At 31.0% G+C, this 21,409-nt stretch overlaps 1 protein-coding gene across 5 annotated transcripts in view; it reads right to left on the reverse strand.

Moving 5' to 3' along the window:
- LOC127701136 (adenylate cyclase type 2-like) overlaps positions 1–21,409 on the reverse strand; it is a 128,035-nt gene that overhangs the window by 46,271 nt on the left and 60,355 nt on the right. For all 5 annotated transcript variants that reach the window (XM_052204930.1, XM_052204929.1, XM_052204931.1 and 2 more), the window contains one exon: positions 11,452–11,802. In XM_052204930.1, the coding sequence (XP_052060890.1) occupies positions 11,452–11,802 (351 nt within the window). The remainder of the gene's footprint in view (positions 1–11,451; positions 11,803–21,409) is intronic.

Consider the following 21,409-nt stretch of genomic DNA (forward strand, 5'->3'; position numbering starts at 1 on the left):
TATTGAAGTTTATGTTGAGTTTTAAAGATCTTACTACAGGCGCAATGAAACTTAAAATTATCATTAACCCATGAAAATGAGGTGAAGGTCAGATGATCCCAGTAGAACAGATAAGTTCATATTACAATTGCAGTATTACATACACCAAACAAAGTCGACTATAGTATATATCTGAGAAAAGAACCTAATCACAAACACTTAACTTTGATCAATGATCCATATATACTTGACCAACTATTTAAAGTATCTGATAAAAGGACCCACAAACACTTAATGTTGACTTATGAACTATGAAAATGAGGTTAAGGTCTTTAACTTACCCGGTCAGACAGACATGTTAACACTACAATTATTCTAATTTACACCAAATATAGTTGACCAATTAGGTATTTGCAAGTAATTTGTCCATTCACAGGTCTTCCAAAAAGTTGTCAAGCTCATAAAGCTGAGTCTAGAAAAGTTGAAAATAAATTTTACCAGGACTTTTGAATATCTGACGCTCACAAACACCAAATTCTATTAAGGACAAATAATAAGAATATAATAAAAGACAACCACTAACCAACTTCCTTAATTTCTAAAATAAATACTTATTCAAAAACTTGAGGATGAGATTGACGTAAAGATTAACATCTGCATTATTTCCTTACCACAGATAAATATACCAGATAAACAGAAATGTTCAATAACTGAGAGACAGATATGATTTAAAAACCGAAATCTAACAAGATTCATTGTTTGTATAAAAAAAAACATGATTATGTGTCCATAAAAAGCACAATATAAACTTTGTTCTATATCACATCTTTTATTTTTCACATGCTCCATGATTTTTTGTTGATTGTTTTATAAGATCTGTAAACTTTGCCACCAACACTCAAAAGTTAATAAGCAGCCAGAGTTTTTGATCAACTATCACTGATTGTAATAGTTATTGCCAATTATATTTATTATGGATTAAAACTTTAAAGAACCAAAATGCACTTACAATAATACATATTTGAGTCAAAATCAATTATCAGTATGTACTGATTCATATAAGACTCATAAATATTTTTTCTCATAAGATATTTTTGGTAAAAAATGAAAATGAAGTGAGGATCTGTCTTCTGAAAGAAAGGTAAATACTTTTGTCAGAAGCAAAGTCCTTTGAAGAAGATTTCATTGGGGGTTGGTTCCTATATGAGCTTTGTTGTTTTATTTAACATACACTATCACAATATATCATTTTACCATACCATGGCGCGCGGAAGTAGTCAAGGAGACAGTATTAATTGTTTCAGTGGTTGACAGGATACATGTAATCGTTTTCAGCTTCAACTTCAATGTTACTATGCAAGAAAATTTCATAAACAATGATTTTATATATGTTTTTTATTTGGTTTTCACTTTACATAGGGCTTTATCTCTGATGTTATTTCAGTGTGCACAATTCTTATTCTACGTATTTCACCTTTATCGATATTAGGAAAATCTGTTTGGTCGATTGCATATACCATTTTGTTTTAGGGGTGTTCAGATTCAATGTCGAGTTAATGTATATTATTTAGCGTTGTCTGCGAGAAACAAATCATTTCTCTGATAAAGTATCTAAATTCAAATCCAATATAAATATAGTTAACATATATATTTTATTGAACTGTGTAAATTGATCGGAATGCGAATGCTAACATACACCTAAAATTCTTTTTTAGTGTATTCCATTTAACACATGACATTTGCGCGGGAACTTCTTCCATTAACATCGTAATATAATTGACATTTGGATGTAATGTGATATTATTTATTTCTTCTATAGTACATAATTTGACGTCAGGTTTGTACACATTAAGACTCTAGTCAGTGGTGGATCCAGGGACAGGGGATTCCGGAGGTTGAAACCGGGTTGAAAAACCCCCCTTTTTTTATTGACGATCAATGCATTTGAATGGGGATATTTAGTTGGAACTGACCCTTTATCCTGGGTAAGGTTCCTCTTTTTAAAAATAGCTGTATCTGACCCTGCTAGTCTAGTCAGAACCGAATAAGATGAACAGCATATTACAACAAAAAAATTCCCAGAAAGGGGGGGGGGGTCCGTTCGCCAGGATAACATGCTCCCCCTAGGTCCGTTCGCCCAGATTACATGCTCGCCCTAGGTTCGTTCGCCCTATTTTTATTTTGGATATATGTATATGTTATATTCTACAAAAAAAATGTATAGGCAACTCAAGGTAAAAATTTTAAGCAAACAATGTCATGAATGTGGTTGCAGTTATTTTGATTCCAATTCCATAATTAAGGACAGAATATTGAGTTTATTATTTTTATGTGACATCCTATTCAATGTTTTCAAACACAGACATTAAAGTCAATTCACCCAACATGTAAATAGTATATTACTGTGTGCTGTACTGCAGCAGTGTAGGGTCACAATTTACTTCATTAATAAATCCGTGTGCAGTGAATCCTGTTTTCAGACTTTTTTAATTCGCAATATAGTCTCCAAAAACACATTCTATATTATATAATGAATTTATCTGATCAGTCTAACACATTCATTTAAATCAAAAACTTGTAGTAAACAAAGCTCATCATCTATGTGGAGACAGATATCTGAGCAGGGAAATTATAGAACAGCACATTTATATGAATGGGATATGCAAAGTTCAATAAAATTTCAATTCACTGGAGAATACCAGGACATATATATACAAAAATAATAGTTACTAGAAACAATAAGCTGATGGGGATAACTTTTCATTCAATGACATTAAAGGGAGATAAAATTAAAAGAAAAGAATCATTTTTCTTTTCTTTTTCTTCTAGAATAAAGATGTGAAGATATTGTGCTCTTAACCAATAAACAATATGATGGAATGCTTGTTTCATATTAAAGCAATTATTACTGTTATTTTGAAATAGATTTCTTCTTCTTTTATAGGTACAATTTTTGGCTTCAAACGTTTACATGAATGGAATATTAAACTTAAGTCTCTATTAGCAGCCAGCTAAATGGTTCAATTTTGCCAAAATGAGAAAAAGAAAAATTGCTAATACATTATTGTCTTGCAAGACATTAATTTTACCTCATTTGGATAGGAGGATTATAACATTATTGCAAAGCAAATATAGATTTATGAGTTTAAATTGAAATCCTTTATCAAACGCTGATTGACAAAAATATAATTAATAGCAAACATAGTTTGTGCTCAAATTAAAAATTAAATACATTGTAACAGTATAGGTAATGCCAAAAATACATAATAATAACAGTGCATGATTCATCACCTGGCCCTGTTAATTATGTGCTTTTGGCATTACCTAAACTTTTTATTTGTCATAATTTATTTCCGCTGAAATACATTCTGTAATTCAGTGGTTGTCGTTTGTTGCTGTATATATTTTTTTTTTTTTGTTCATTATTTTGTACATAAATCAGGCCGTTAATTTTCTCGTATGAATTGTTTTAAATTTGTCATTTCAGGGCCTTTTATAGCTGGCTATGCAGTATGGGTTTTACTCATTGTTGAAGGCCGTACAGTGACCTATAGTTGTTAATTTCTGTGTCATTTGGTCTCTTGTGGAGAGTTGTCTCATTGGCAATTATACCACATCTTCTTATTTATATTTATATTCATATGGCTTTAACAAACAAAAGCTCCATTGGAGCTGTTGTGTTTAGAGACCTCTTTATGTCAGTATCAAAAAAATATTTTTTGAAAAAACAAATGTATATTATTTTAAAAAAGAATCTTAAGGTAAAATACCTTACTTGTTAAGATATCAAAATTTTTAATGTATTTATAAATCATATCATCCAAAATGTGGCCTCATAATGTATTTTTTTTCGCAAAAAGTGCATGAATGGGTTGAAAGGTATTCTTGCAAGCAAGTTTTGATAGTTGTATGACATATGTGCACCAAAATTCAAAACCATAAGAATCTTTTATCATTGTAGTCTTTGTTAAACAAATGATTGAAAAATAAAGATACAAAAAAAAAATTATACAATGTTGATCCAAGACTAAAATAGATCAGTTTAATTCACAAACTATGTTTATATAATAATGTATATGTTAACTATGTGTTTGATCTGAATTACAAAATATTATTTCTCATGAATGAAAAATGTATGAAACTTAGAAAAAATAGTTTGCTAACAGTTTTATAAAGCTAGTTCAACAACATATGGAACCAAACAAACAATAAAAAAACAGTTACTTATCTGGTATAACATACTATTCTTTTTTTAAATCATATCATCCTATAGTCTTTTTCTAATATCAAATAAAGTAGTTTATTTTGGAAAAGATTTCTTGAAATTAAGTAATATAAACATACACACAATAGACAAAATATGTCTTTTGTTTTGTTTTTTTATTGGATCTCATTGACTTATAACTGGATCTCATTGACTTATAACTGGATCTCATTGACTTATAACTGGATCTCATTGACTTATAACTGGATCTCATTGACTTATAACTCACATCTCCTTTTATTCATATATAATAAAATAAAATTGAGAATGGAAATGGGGAACAACCCGACCAAAGAGCAGATAACAGCTGAAGGCCACCAATGGGTCTTCAACGCAGCGAGAAAATCCCGCACCCGGAGGTGGTCCTCAGCTGGCCCCTAAATAAAATTGTGTACTTGTTCAGTGGAAATCAACGTCACACTAAACTCCAAAACATATATAAGAACTAAAATTAAAAAAAACATACAAGACTAACAAAGGCCAGAGGCTCCTGACTTGGGACAGGCGCAAAAATGGGGCAGGGTTAAACATGTTTTGTGAGATCTCAACCTTCCCCCTATACCTCTAGCCAATGTAGAATAAAGAAACACAAAGCAATACGCACAGTAAAACTCAGTTCAAAAGAAGTATGTCTTAAATTACTATGAATAGTTAATTAACTTTGTACTGTCATCCCCACAATTTTTGTAAATTACAGAAAAATGCTATCTGAATAACATGATGAGCAATTTTCCAACATGTAAATTTTTACAAAATTTAACAAATCTGAATTAAATTTCTGACACAACTATTATTAGTATTAAAATGTTATTAGGACTTATTCTCTTGTCAAATAATTGCCCAGTCAAATGTCATTTCTGTTTCCATTCTGTCTCATTTATACTTGCATTTACAGAACTAAAATTAGTTTGTCCTGAAAGTTGGTAAAAACAACAAAAATGTGATGAAATAAAAAAAAATAATCTGAATACTGCTTATCAATAAAAGGATATGTTAATACACAATGTAATAGGCAATTATTTGACACAAGAATTACTACAGTACAACAATACTAAGAACAATGTACAGAACAACAATACTAAAAACAATGTACAGAACAACAATACTAAGAACAATGTACAGAACAACAATACTAAGAACAATGTACAGAACAACAATACTAAGAACAGTGTACAGAACAACAATGTACAGAACAACAATACTAAGAACAGTGTACAGAACAACAATACTAAGAACAATGTACAGAACAACAATACTAAGAACAATTGTACAGAACAACAATGTACAGAACAACAATACTAAGAACAGTGTACAGAACAACAATGTACAGAACAACAATACTAAGAACAGTGTATAGAACAACAATACTAAGAACAATGTACAGAACAAATATACTAAGAACAGTGTACAGAACAACAATGTACAGAACAACAATACTAAGAACAGTGTACAGAACAACAATACTAAGAACAATGTACAGAACAACAATACTAAGAACAATTGTACAGAACAACAATGTACAGAACAACAATACTAAGAACAGTGTACAGAACAACAATGTACAGAACAACAATACTAAGAACAGTGTACAGAACAACAATACTAAGAACAATGTACAGAACAACAATACTAAGAACAGTGTACAGAACAACAATACTAAGAACAATGTACAGAACAACAATACTAAGAACAATTGTACAGAACAACAATACTAAAAACAATGTACAGAACAACAATACTAAGAACAGTAGAAAAAATTAGTCTAGAAAACTATTGTTTCTTTATCAGTTGCTTGCTTAAAGGGGCATTAGCTATAATTTAGACAAAAAATCAAAATATGATAATTTTTTGTTTCAAACATGTATATAGGCAGAATTGTGAAATAATAATTCTCTATTAGTAGTCAGTTTGGTTTAATTTTATTAAAATAAGCTCAAAAACATAACTGATGTGTTATTGGCTTGTAAGTCAATAATTCAACCTCATTTGAATTTATATTCATGAGACCTTTAATTTCACTCTTGGCTGGAGATGGCTTGCACATGTTCAGTTATCGAAAAAGAAAAAAATGTCAACATTGAAAAGTGAAATAAGGGAGCCATCAGAAGAACCATTTCATTGACTGATTCAGCCCACAAAAAATCATTTTTATACAGATAAAACAATGACTTGCACATTTTTGTAATCTATGACATGAAATCAAACAGACCTCAAGAAATTGTCAGTACATGATTGCATGTGCTTGTCTGTCTATTTATGTATATTTCATGTTATTGGGAGATCATCTCAATGGTTAATTAGACAGTGACTAGTCTAAATTATCTAGTCTAAAGTACAGCATAAAATGCCATACAGTATAAAGAGTCCATGCATTTTTAATTGTTTCTTTTGAACTTTTGTTATTTGGATAATTTTTTATACATTTTAGTATGTTATAAATCAATCAAATATGAAAATTTGAGTTAAATTGGTGATAATGAATTTGACTGCTAATTGCCCCTTTAAGTTCTTTGAGCTAGCTTTCAGTAACTGCAAGCATTCATAATGATATAGTTTTATAATTTAATAGTAGAAATACACTTTATCATCCCTTTAATCATTGGTCTCATTTGATATCATATCATATCACCTTACTTTTGCATATCTTACACTTTATTTTTGACACAAAATGACAGACATTTTCTGAGAGAAATTAAAATTGAGAATTGCATCATTTTGTAACTCCTATCTGATAATAGTTTTGTGTTAATTAAATCTTTTAAAAATTTATGGATCCTTGCCTGAGAATATTGCAATTAAAACTTTATTAGAAAATTTAAATTGAAAACTAAAAGTGTGCAATTAAGCTTATTCTTCAGTAAACTAAATTGAATTAGTCAAACAATCCATTTAAACCTGAATAAATATTTAAGACATTGTAACCAATAGTTTTACTGGAAACTTTTAGAAAAGGTAATCTTTTATTTTCCTATGGACTAACATTACAATTCAGTATTCTTTTTTGTTTCTGAAATTTTATGGCCATATTTTTAGCAATGGAAACATTTTTCAAGCTTTTTATCCTCATCAATCGATACAATAATCCTTATCCCACTACTTAAGTACTTCCTGGGAATGTATGGCATTTCTTAGAGATTAAATAAAAATCAATTAACATCAATCGCAACAATTTGTCTTGTGCAAGCAATGATCTTGGCTCACGAACAGCACATTTCCTTCATTTCATTTAATCATTTGTATTTTTGGTAAGATTCAAAAAATAACTTTTGACTTAAAAGTACTTTGCTAAAGGGGATTAAGTATTTAAAGCATACTTAGGCATTAAAGTTACATCCTATCAGAAGTTGAAAATAGGAGAATTTTTTATAGACCATTTAGAAATATATTTTAGGAGTTGATGGACCTTTATATTTTTCAACAGGAAATTTAATATTTTATCATCAAAAATCTTTTATTTCCATCTTTCATGCAAGAAGTAAATCTTTCATGCAATGCAAAGGCTCATATATATTACATGTATTTTAAAACAAACAATATAACACAAGCAACCAGACAGAGATAGTCTTCGGCTTATCATCTAAAATTTTTACTAATTTGCAAAACTTTAAAAAATCTTTCTAATTCAACCCTTTTTTCAATGGATTGAAGTATTATACATAGTCCCATTTCATTTAATATTCATTCTAATAAAAGAAATATAAGTACTGTATTTGATGAGTTGCAAACATCAACTAGGGATTTACAGAGACAACTGTAAAAATACAGCACTGTTATACCTTAATTATCTGATAAAAGATTAACGAGTATCAAATATAACTGCAATGATTTTTTGTCTCAAAGGAAAACATATAATTTAAGGGCAATTGGTCCTATTATAAACATCAAACGTATTTCAAAATTTCTGTATTTCTAGAAATAAGTGTTGAGTCTGTGTTTTTCAATAAAACACTGGTATGCCTTTTAAAAATATTTTCCTTTCATTGGTCATGCAGCCATAAACATGATTAAAGGGCCATAAATTCAGAAAAATTGCAAAATAACACCAAAGCCTCACCATAGTCAGGGATGGATCCAGAATTTTTTCAAAGGGGTCACAAATACAAACTTTCAAATAGTATCAAATTAGTTTTATATTATTTGATAAATCATCCAAAATATTAATTGAAGTCATGCACCGCATGACACCCTGCTGGATCTGCCTCAGGTTTACTCAAACTGCCTCTCAATGGATGTTGTTGGTTCATGTCTGTCATATTCATTTTTCATAAATTGTACTGTTAAAAATTAGGCTGTTAATTCATGGTTTTCTAGTTTGAATTGTTTTACACTTTGAATTTTGGGACCTTTTATGGCTAACTATACAGTATAGGCTTTTCTCATTGTTGAAGGCAGTAAGGTGACCTATAATTGCTTACATCCACCTCATTTGAACTCTGGTAGATAGTTGTATCATTGGCAATCATACCATATTTCCTTATTTTCATATCAATAAGTAATATATTGTTGTTTGGGGGTGTTTAACATCCTAGTTACACAGCAACTAAAGGCTCTAGAGGGATGGGTATAAATACTGTAATAGATCACAACTCTCAACCTAAACAATGTTTAGAGGATATGTACCTTGTAATTATCTGCTCTCTGGTAAAAAATTATTAAGGATAGTTGTGATTTCTGTTACTTAAGCTTAAATTTTCTTCAATTTTGCCTATTTTTCACTTTAAATTAATCTGACAAAGTTTCCTTGTTAAACCACTTTAAGCATATTGTGGTCAAATTGCTTCATCAAGCCACAACAAATGCTTTCATTTACTGAACACCTTCATCAGACCTTTAAAAAATTATGCTATACTATTTTTCATATTACTTGAATCTAAAGGAGCAAATAAGTCCCATAATGTACTTTCTCTTTTTTTTCTGTCATTGATCAACAAATTTTCTATAGTGCCATATAAATTACTGCTTTGCAGTTAACCACAAGTAATGAATTACAGATTGCAGATTCCTTCATTCTTATCACTGAAACAATTTGAAAAGTGGATTGGAAGCTGATGCTGATCCAGTCATTTTGACCCAAGAACACCATGACATGTTCACATAATTTAAAAAAAAAAAAAGGTGGGTTCCAGCCCCCAGAATACCCCACTGAATCCACCAATGGGAAGCATACAACTACTTCCTTCTTACAATAAAAAAAGTCTATAAAAATGTCCTGTTAAATGTAAGATATTAGAAATGAACATGTGAGGGGTAAACATTAATGAGACAGCAACCAACGCATTGCATTTTGATAGATCAGGGGTTCAATCTAGTATTTTGAATACTCAAGCTTCCCTTTTGTCAAATAAAATCAGGTCAGAAAAGGCATTCATGATTCTAAAAAACTGTATTACATTCATTGGTTGATTGATTGATGTTTAACACTGTTTTCAGCACTATTGTGCTATTTCGTGGCGGTCAGATTTTATTGGTGAAGGAAGCCAGAGTCCCTGGAGAGAACCACCAACCTTCTGTAGGAAAACTGACGATCCTAGTCAATTAAGATTGGGGTCAAGTGCACCTGCCACATCAGAATTCGAACACACAACCTCAGTGTTGACACACTAGTGAAATAGTAGTTCGACTACATGTACCTAGACCACTCGGCCACTGAGGCCCCATAAACTGTCTTACAGAGGACATACAGATTCATTAAAACCATATAACTATAATATATAATATTGTATCAATGAATGTTTGCAGTTACTGAAAGCTAGGTCATTATACTTAATCTGTTGAAACCATGCCTTCTTATACTGTGCTTTCAAATAGGTTTGATACTTGTAAACTATGCAAAAGTTTCAAATCAATGAACCATGATGAGGGTGTGAGGCCATAAAAAGTCTATGGAAATGAGCCTTGCAAATGCTAATACAACTGCACACCAAATATCATTGACTAAACAGTAGTGTTTCATCTAAAACTGATCTATAAATCAAACTTTAACATGCAAACTATGTAGAACATTTATAGTAAATAGACCATGGCTGAGTGGGCGGGATATAATAATCTCCTTGGAAATGAGATGTGCCAATGCTAATACAACTGCATACCAAATATCATTGACCTACTACTAGTGGTTACCCTTTAACTGACCTAATAGAAATTAATATATGTAAACTAACTGACACCCCCCTGAGGTTTACTCAAATGATTGTTTACTTCTACATCATTTGGTCTTTGGGGGAGAGTTGTTTCATTGGCAATTACCTGCATACAAAATATCAATGACCAATCACTAGTGGTTCCCCATAAACTGACTAATCACAAACTAAAACATCGTTGACATCGCCACCCCAGGAAAAGGCAAACCTTAAGTTTTGCAAATTAGACTTTGTCAAGGGGAGACAAAACCTGTCTCATTTTTATTAAGACTTCTTTTTTAGTCTTTTGAACAGAAATCTTAAATTTTATAGCCTTAGAAGAATTTGATATAAAGTTATCTTTATAATGTTTAAAAGTTTTGTCTTATTAAACAAGCAAACTGCATAACAATAAGATATACACATATACAATCCTTCATGCTTGTTTACATTCTTGCAAAAACACCTAATGAAAGGAATTGTATTCTAAGCAGCATACCCCATCATGGATTAGATTCAGTTACTTGTAAAAAAACCAACACATTATTGACCATTCAGCAGTCAACTTTGTCTGACCTAGCTAGACTAATTTCTTGAGGAGTCATTACTACAAAGATCATTATAACAATTATGTGAAAAGTCAACTTGTCAGGATACTTTAGAAAATTTCATTATGAAATTAGCCTTTTCAGGTAGAATTAGTCAATATAGATCAATCATTCTATCTTCTTTATAGTAATTGACTGTACATTTTTCTGTATACAAGTGGAAGCTTTTATGATAGTATGAACCTGAGTTTCATTTATGAGTGTTGCAATCTTATGTTTTTGAACATCTATTCAGTGCTACCTAATCTAGCTATCAAGTTTTTATTTTTCTAATGGTACTAAAGATTCTAAAGACAATGTATTGCTTATATGATATTATAGTGCCCAATATCAAAACTCAAATGTATGAACTGACAGTATATATGATCTATACCATTTGAAGGTAGATACTTACAGTCCATTCTTGGGTGGGATGAAACAACTTCAATGTGTGTGAATGGTTATTTTTTAAGACCATATTATAAAAAAAATGGAATATTACCTCAGCTACCATATTTTCTTTTGGTGATAAAATTCCTGATGTTGTTATCTGTATTACAATGGTCATTCCACCAAAACATAACGATAACATTTTAGACATTGGTAACATCACATGACACATAAAAATCAAGAAAAATGTAACAGCCACATCATCCGTAGTCTGCTTCCGACTTGGTATGTGAAAGTAAATATTGGAAATTGCTAATAATAAAATCCAAATTACTACAGATATCCATGTCGAGAATTTTAAGTATATGGAATTTTTTATCACACACACTAAAATGGTAGCAAGAGAAACTTGTCCAACAATTAGCACTGACTGTGAAATCCTATAGTCTTGGTTACTGAAACTCTGAAATTAGAAAAAAATAATAATTCAATAACTATCAATCTAAATCATGCATATTTAATATAATATTTTGATTTCAAATTTGTTTTTAAACCTGCAACTTGAAGACTACCTCAACACATATTAGTTTGATATTTGATAAACCAAAGACTATATAAAAATAAGGAGATGTGGTATGATTGCCAATGAGACAACTATCCACCCAAGTTCAAATAAAGTGGATGTAAGCAATTATAGGCAACCGTACGGCCTTCAACAATGAGAAAAACCCATACCGTATAGTCAGCTATAAAAGGACCCGATATGAAAAATATGAAACAATTCAATCGAGAAAACTAATGGCCTATTTTATAACAAAACAATTTACGAAAAACAAATACAGACACGAACCAACAACAACCATTGAACTACAGGCTCCTGACTTGGGACAGGAACATAAAAAATGTGACAGGGTTAAACATGTTTGTAAGTGCTCAACTCTCCCCTAACCTGGGACAGTGGTTACAGTACAACACAAGAACAAACTATAAAAATCAATTGAAAATGGCTTCACTCATCAGATCGATACAAAGCAGAAAAACATCTAACAAAAACACAGACCGGACACGGCAGTGTATCTATACATCCCTAACAGCAAAAGACACAAAGTACAGATCTGAGAGTACTCGCAGTTACTGACAGCTAGTTAAAAGCCAATAACAACTAATAAAGAAATCATGTATCTAAGACTAATATATCAATCAGTACACATCCAACATCCAATGGATTTAGTGTAAAGACGTCATTTAACAGTCAGAGAAAAACATGACCTTGTGCAATGGCAAAATATAGGTATTGACAGATTGTAGAACTGTGAAAGTGCATATGTGTACAAAAATACTATTTAGTATGGTTTTAATCTACTGATAACAAAATCAATATTTATACCAATAAAAACAATGTTCAAAGATCTAATTACATTGTTCAATTTGTTGAATTGGTAACCTTTTAGAATAATTTTATCTAAAGGATTGATAAGTTAAATAGGGTTGTATATAAATTTCCAGGCTTGGTAAATAACATCACCGTAAAATTTAGGATGTGCTATTTCGTCTGAAATAAGTTTTTTACAGGTACAGCCAAACTTGCACACCAAATCTTTGTATCTATGGAAGAATTTATTAAAGGTTTTGAGTAATTTGTGGTAACAAAATCCCTGACTTAATAATTTACCAGTAAAACATAGATTAGCATTTAAAAAAAAACAGAACAATGTTTATTTGGTGTTTTTTATGGACACATATTCTGGGGTTTTTTATACAAACAATTACTATGCCTAGTTTTCATATTTCTCACTAGTTTTATCTTTTATTAAACCTTATATACCTATATGGAGTTATTGTCTTTCAGAACCATAGGTAATTCTTTTTCAGAATCAACCCGAACGATACCATGTTTCAATGAAATATGCTCCAAGGCATAAAATAATATCCTATCTGAGGTCATTATTTTCCTGTTTAAAAATGCAATCTATAATTTACCTCAAAATCATATTCGTCTGATAGTTTTTTTGTTGCCGATTTGGGAATTTATTTTTTAAAGTTCAATCAATGATAGGTGTAAAAAAATCATCATTGCCCACATTTTAATTTTAGAAACATATAACGTGAAATTTGTTAATTTATCGCTACAATACAGAAACATTATCATATATGTGAGATGAATTGTAGTGTAGACTTCCATGAAATAAAGCCAGATTTAACATATTCGTGTGTAAGATTTTGAAATTCTTATTGAGGAACACTGAATAGGTTGATTGATTGTTAGTTGCTTAACGTCCAGTGGCAAATATTTAATGCATTTTCAGTGAACTTATACATCTTCGGATTTCAAATGTTGAGCTTTGAGCGTTCCTGATGAAGGTAAATCCAGAAAAGCGCTTCGGACGCAAGAAATTATTAAACGTGTTGTTTTCAATTTTCAGGACGATACACACTGAATAGGAAATCATACTGTGACCTGCATGTATTTATATTCGTCTTCATGTCAGTTCTTAACTTTTTTAAATTTATGTATACCTTTTACTCTATCTAATGATCAACTAATAAAAGAATAATATTCACGAAACTCACAAAAGGGGCGGATGGGGAGGGTATATAGTTATATACTGATTATCTGTTAAAAAAATGTATTGCTATTCAAAAGACAATCTTTCTGAATATTACATTCGATTCATATAAAATTGTTGAAAAAATAACCACTTTTCCGCGGTAGAAATGTCATTAGAAATGGAAAAAAAACATAGTCCCCCCTTTCCAAAAACTAAGTTGGTAGGATAAATTACTTACAATGTGTCTTGTATTTGTCATACACCGTTTTCAAATGGTAACCATTCATTTGTGTCCTTCTTCATGCAGTTACAGTAATATTTTTATTATGTATGGATAATAATTTCAAAGGTTTATATCTAGATTAATTAGTGAGTTTTATTTCACATTCTAAATGAGCCGTAGGGAGTATTTAAAGCTGAACGCATTAGAAAGGAATATCCCACTTGAGTGTGGTCGGTAAAATAGGATGCTAAATTTTGCAAATCTTTACAAAAAATAATATTTTTTTGACGGTATATAAGTCAGATAATACGGTCGGTCTTTCATTTGACCAATCCTGACACCCCGAGGTGTGTTCTACGACAAGAAAAACCTTAAAATATGCATTATCTATAACTAAATAAACTTTAAAAGGTTGCTAGTGATTACCACTTGTTTGGGACAATTAGGCATTCCATTATAACTTATATGCAGCACATGATTGGGGAATTTTCCATTCAAACTGGGAAAGAGTTGTTACTCAGGTAGTTGGGACTGTACATCTCACTGAGTAAGTGGACTAAAAACAAAATCAATACATTTAATCACTAGAGATAAAAACTGCAAAAGAGAGGTATTTAAAAGAAATTGTCTTTATCCAAGGGTCAATTTAACTCAGGCAATAATGTGTAACCAGACCACATGGCAACTTAATCAGCAACTTCTTATAACATTACAAATCAGTGTAATTTTAATTTTGGATATATCTATTTTGATGCAGATACACTAAAATGGAAATTATAGAAAAATGGAATGCTTTTAGTAGATATAAAACAGGAAATTATGAACTCTTTTTGATTGGATCCGGGTTCTGTGTATTCACATTATTTGTATATCTCTCTTTACTATTTTCCAACCCAAATGGTTCACCACAAACAATATTTTTATATGTTATAGTATGGTACCAATATACAAAACATCTAATCAATAGATTTAAGCATTACAGAAAAAGGTGCTGAAAAACTAACAAGTCAATCAATTTCATGTCCAAGAGCCACAATTTCTGCAAAAATCTCTCAACCAAAATTATACCTCAAATCAATCTGTAACTTCTTATGATATTACAATGCATAAAATATCTAATCAACCAAGTCAGGCAGTTACATACAAAAAAATTCTGTGAGTATTGCATGGCAATACATAGTTCCCTACCGGTTAAAAATTCAATGTATTGGAACTAAATTCTAACTTGATCTATATCTTGTCATGGTGTAAACTATATATCAAATATTAAGTCAATATCTTCGAGCATGACGAAAAAAGTGTTTAAAACTGATTATTTAAGTGAATTTTCTAAGTCCAAGGACCATAACTCTGCACAAAATCATCAGACCGAAACAAAATTCAAACTTGATCTGTAACTTGTCATGATAAAACTATTTACCAATTTTCAAATCAATATCTTCAAGCTTGACGAAAAAAAGTGTGGAAAACTGATTATTTGAGTGTATTTTCTAAGTCCAAGGACCATAACTCTGCACAAAATCATCAGACTGGTACAAAATTCAAACTTGAACTGTAACTTGCCATGATAAAACTATATACTAATTATCAAATCAATATCTTCAAGAATGACAAATAAAAAAGCAGAAAACTGATTATTTTAGTGAATTTTCTAAGTCAAAAGACCATAACTCTGCACAAACTCATCAGACTGGAACAAAATTCAAACTTGATCTGTAACTTGTCATGATAAAACAATACACCAAATATCAAATCAATATCTTCAAGCATGAAGAAAAAAAGTGTGGAAAACTGATTATTTGAGTGTATTTTCTAAGTCCAAGGACCAAAACTCTGCATAAAATCATCAGACGGAACAAAATTCAAACTTGAACTGTAACTTGCCATGACAAGAGTGCACACGCTGAAATGTCTCGTCTTCTTTACTAATCATTGATATTATGCTGATAGTCCTAAGTATAATGCTTTATTACAACTGTCACATAAACTTAACATTAACCAAGTAAACTAAACATTGACCAATGAACCATGAAAATGAAGTCAAGGTCAGATGAACCATGCTAGCAGGCATGTACAGCTAACAATTCTTCCATACAACGAATATAGTTGACCTATTGCTTATAGTTTAAGAAAAACAGACCAAAACACAAAAACTTAACACTGAGCAATGAACCTTGAAAATGAGGTCAAGGTAAAAATAAACCTGCGTGACTGACATATACCTGGTAGATCATAAAATATTTCCATACACCAAATATAGTTGAACTATTGCATAAAGTATTAGAAAAAAAGACCAAAACTCAAAAACTTAACTTTGACCACTGAACCATGAAAATGAGGTCAAGGTCAGATGAACCATGCTAGCAGGCATGTACAGCTAACAATTCTTCCATACAACAAATATAGTTGACCTATTGCTTATAGTTTAAGAAAAACAGACCAAAACACAAAAACTTAACACTGAGCAATTAACCTTGAAAATGAGGTCAAGGTCAAATAAAACCTGCGTGACTGACATATAGATCATAAAATATTTCCATACACCAAATATAGTTGAACTATTGCATAAAGTATTAGAAAAAAAGACCAAAACTCAAAAACTTAACTTTGACCACTGAACCATGAAAATGAGGTCAAGGTCAGATGAACCATGCTAGCAGGCATGTACAGCTAACAATTCTTCCATACAACAAATATAGTTGACCTATTGCTTACAGTTTAAGAAAAACAGACCAAAACACAAAAACTTAACACTGAGCAATGAACCTTGAAAATGAGGTCAAGGTCAAATAAAACCTGCGTGACTGACATATAGATCATAAAATATTTCCATACACCAAATATAGTTGAACTATTGCATAAAGTATTAGAAAAAAAGACCAAAACTCAAAAACTTAACTTTGACCACTGAACAATGAAAATGAGGTCAAGGTCAGATGAACCATGCTAGCAGGCATGTACAGCTAACAATTCTTCCATACAACAAATATAGTTGACCTGTTGCTTATAGTTTAAGAAAAACAGACCAAAACACAAAAACTTAACACTGAGCAATGAACCTTGAAAATAAGGTCAAGGTAAAAAAAACCTGCGTGACTGACATATACCTGGTAGATCATAAAATATTTCCATACACCAAATATAGTTGAACTATTGCATAAAGTATTAGAAAAAAAGACCAAAACTCAAAAACTTAACTTTGACCACTGAACCATGAAAATGAGGTCAAGGTCAGATGAACCATGCTAGCAGGCATGTACAGCTAACAATTCTTCCATACAACAAATATAGTTGACCTATTGCTTATAGTTTAAGAAAAACAGACCAAAACACAAAAACTTAACACTGAGCAATGAACCTTGAAAATGAGGTCAAGGTCAAATAAAACTTGCGTGACTGACATATAGATCATAAAATATTTCCATACACCAAATATAGTTGAACTATTGCATAAAGTATTAGAAAAAAAGACCAAAACTCAAAAACTTAACTTTGACCACTGAACAATGAAAATGAAGTCAAGGTCAGATGAACCATGCTAGCAGGCATGTACAGCTAACAATCATTCCATACACCAAATATAGTAAACCTATTGCATACAGTATAAGAAAAACAGACCAAAACACAAAAACTTAACTATAACCACTGAACCATGAAAAAGAGGTCAAGGTCAGATGACACCTGCCAGTTGGACATGTACACCTTACAGTCCTTCCATACACCGCATATACTAGACCTATTGCTTATAGTATCTGAGATATGGACTTGACCACCAAAACTTAACCTTGTTCAATGATCCATGAAATGAGGTCGAGGTCAAGTGAAAACTGTCTGACGGGCATGAGGACCTTGCAAGGTACGCACATACAAAATATAGTTATCCTATTACTTATAATAAGAGAGGATTTAACATTACAAAAAATCTTAACTTTTTTTTCAAGTAGTCACTGAACCATGAAAATGAGGTCAAGGACATTGGACAAGTGACTGACGGAAACTTCGTAACATGAGGCATCCATATACAAAGTATGAAGCATCCAGATCTTCCACCTTCTAAAATATGAAGCTTTTAAGAAGTTAGCTAACGCCGCCGCTGCCGGATCACTATCCCTATGTCGAGCTTTCTGCGACAAAAGTAGCAGGCTCGACAATAAAACTATATACTAATTATCAAATCAATATCTTCAAGAATGACAAAAAAAAAGCAGAAAACTGATTATTTTAGTGAATTTTCTAAGTCAAAGGACCATAACTCTGCACAAACTCATCAGACCAGAACAAAATTCGCACTTGATCTGTAACTTGTCATGATAAAACAATACACCAAATATCAAATCAATATCTTCAAGCATGAAGAAAAAAAGTGTGGAAAACTGATTTGCCCGATTGACGGATGGACAGACAGACAGACGGACGGAATGCAAACCTTAAGTCCCCTTCGACTTCGTTGCTTGGGGAGTAAAAAACAGAATTTGCCTCCCTCCTTTCCACATCTATGATTTGGTTTGATATTTTATTACAGAAACTAGTTACTTCTAAAGTACATTTAATCTGTTTACCTCACACAACAACTTTACTAACATATTACTGCAAAAACTATATGCCAAACTACTGTACTGGAAACCATTCATAAAAACAATAGTTTATATAATGTAGACTGGTAAAACCTTTTTGATCACTATCATTTATCTGTTGTATCAAATTAAAGTGTAAATGTTTTAGCCTACAGGGGATTGTTCCATTACTATTAATGGTTATGTGACCTAATTATTGATAGCCTTTATTTCAAAACTTTCAAAACTTTCAGCTGATATTGATTTAGAATTCATTTCTATTTATTTAAAATAAGTTAAATTAGAAAGAAATTTAATACTGGAGATTAAGTTAAAGCATTATATAAACATAAACACAATATAATTTGAACTGGAAAATTTGTCTCTCAAAAATTGAGTGAAAATTTGGTGTAAGAGTCATGTTAATAAGAAAGAAACCTGTGTTTTAGTCAGCAATAAATAGTTCATTCAAGCAAAAATATGAATAAAAAGAGATGTAGGGTATACATCAATAAGACAGCAAACCCACAACACTAATAACCAACATCTGGAGGGAAACATACTCTTCAACAATAGACAGGTGTGTGTGTATATAATATGTCAAGCTATGAATATTTGCAAATATAACATTTCTGTTCATTGTTAGCAGTAGAAATCGAATACATGTATGTTATTTTCAAAAAGTGTAAAAATCTTTAAAAATGATAAAGCTGGTGGCTGTGACAAAATAGTTAATGAATATATAAAAATTACTGTAACTTATCATATGCCTATGTACACAGCTACTTTTGCATAGGTACTATTTCTGTACCAAAAATCTTAACTACTGGAAATCTACTTTTAATATTCAGTACTATTTTGTTACTTTAAAATTATTGTAATATTTAGGTACCTGTATTTTATAGTACTTGATTTGTACTTGAAATTTAAGTGCTACAGATTTTTGGTTACATCGTTACATTTTCAGCATTTTGAAAGTCTATCTATTTCAAATCTCTTAAAGTTATGATTTTCATACATGGAATATTGTGATCACTGTTGGTATTATTTATGTACCAAAATTTTAGGTACAAATCAAGTACTGTAAAATACAGGTACCTAAATATTACAATAATTTTAAAGTAAAGAACTAGTTCTAAATATTAAAAGTAAATTTCCAGTACTACAGATTTTAAGTACAGAAATAGTACCTATGCAAAAGTAGCAGTGTATGTTAAACTTTTTAATTTAACATTACATACAGGTAAAGTTCCAGAGTTATTGTCTCTTAATTGGTATAATTATGATACTTATTTTTAAAAATAAAGGTTAAAAGGAAGGGAGGTGTAACATTAAACTTATGTTTAGGGAAAACTTTTACATTAATAATAAATGAGAGATTAATTACTTTTTCAGACGAATTTATACTGATATCTAAGTTAAACTTTGTTGATCTAACTTCAAGCAACAAATCAATGTTTGATCACTACAGAAAGATAAAACATATCTCATTACCTATTCATATTCAGTTACAATTTTTCGATGCTGTTATGGCATCTATATTATTATATTATTCAGGTTTGGGAGTTTGAAAATGAACAAAATTTTTTATAAAAATGCATCTGCAGGTCTGTAAAATATTCTTGGGTTTGGAATACATTTTTAGTAGGGGTCCACAAAACTTATGGTTCACATGAAATTAGGTCAAGTTCCTTTAGATATCTCTGTCATTCTTGTGCAGAACTGCATTAAAGCAGGGAGCAAGCAAACTGTCAAATATCCTATTGTAGACCTATGATTAAATTACATGGAGATTGAACCTACGTACCAAATTCAAGTGGATTCAATACTGTAAAATCTATTTTTGATGATATAGGTCTTAGTTTTAAGTGGATGGAATAATATTACAAAGTAGTTGTAAATATTGATTGGTTGAAGAGTATAGTTAAACAGCAATTAATAGATCAGTACTATCAGCATTGGTTATCACAGATACATAACACATCCAGGGGTGGGATACTATGCTTTAACAAACTAGAGCTTTGTTTGGAACTATATATCATGATTATTACACAGGGATGGATATTATATTTTTGAACTCCATATTTGAACTTGAAGTTACTTATTGAGACTGGAAGAAGACACCTGGGATTCTGTATGAAAATAGATGATGTACTTTATGTAATAAGGGAATAGGTGATGAGTTTTATGTATTGTTTACCTGTAAAAATGCTGATATTTCTGATCTTAGATCAATGTTTTAACCAATTGTAATTGTGTAATTTATCCAAGTATGAATAAATTTACTGGTCTGTTTCCTAAATTTATATAACAGCCAAGTGGGCAAGTGCAAAAGAAATAATCAATTTTTGTAAACAAAATTATGAAATACTTCAATTAATACCAAATGTCTTTTAAACAGCCCCCCCCCCCCCCCCCCCAAATGTATTTGTGCTTTGTCTACCCTGTCTCACTATGAATCAGTCTTCACGTTTAGCTACAGGCCCAGCAGCCCAGGCTTGTAAAATTGCTTTCGGGTCTGTAAAAATCATCTCTACAGGCCAACCGAATCTAACTAAAATTTTCAAAAAACTGAGCCTCAGACCTGTAAATTTAAAACTTTATCTTGAAGACTGGTGTATTATCTTATGTTTGTAACTATACTGTTTTCTTTTTGTACACCTGTATGTGTCTGAGGTTATGAATAAAAAATCTTGAATCTTGAATTCTGGGAGGATGAAATTGATTTGGTACAGATAAGCCACC

This window comes from Mytilus californianus, unplaced genomic scaffold (genome assembly GCF_021869535.1).
Source record: "Mytilus californianus isolate M0D057914Y unplaced genomic scaffold, xbMytCali1.0.p SCAF_5, whole genome shotgun sequence".
Taxonomy (NCBI): domain Eukaryota; kingdom Metazoa; phylum Mollusca; class Bivalvia; order Mytilida; family Mytilidae; genus Mytilus; species Mytilus californianus.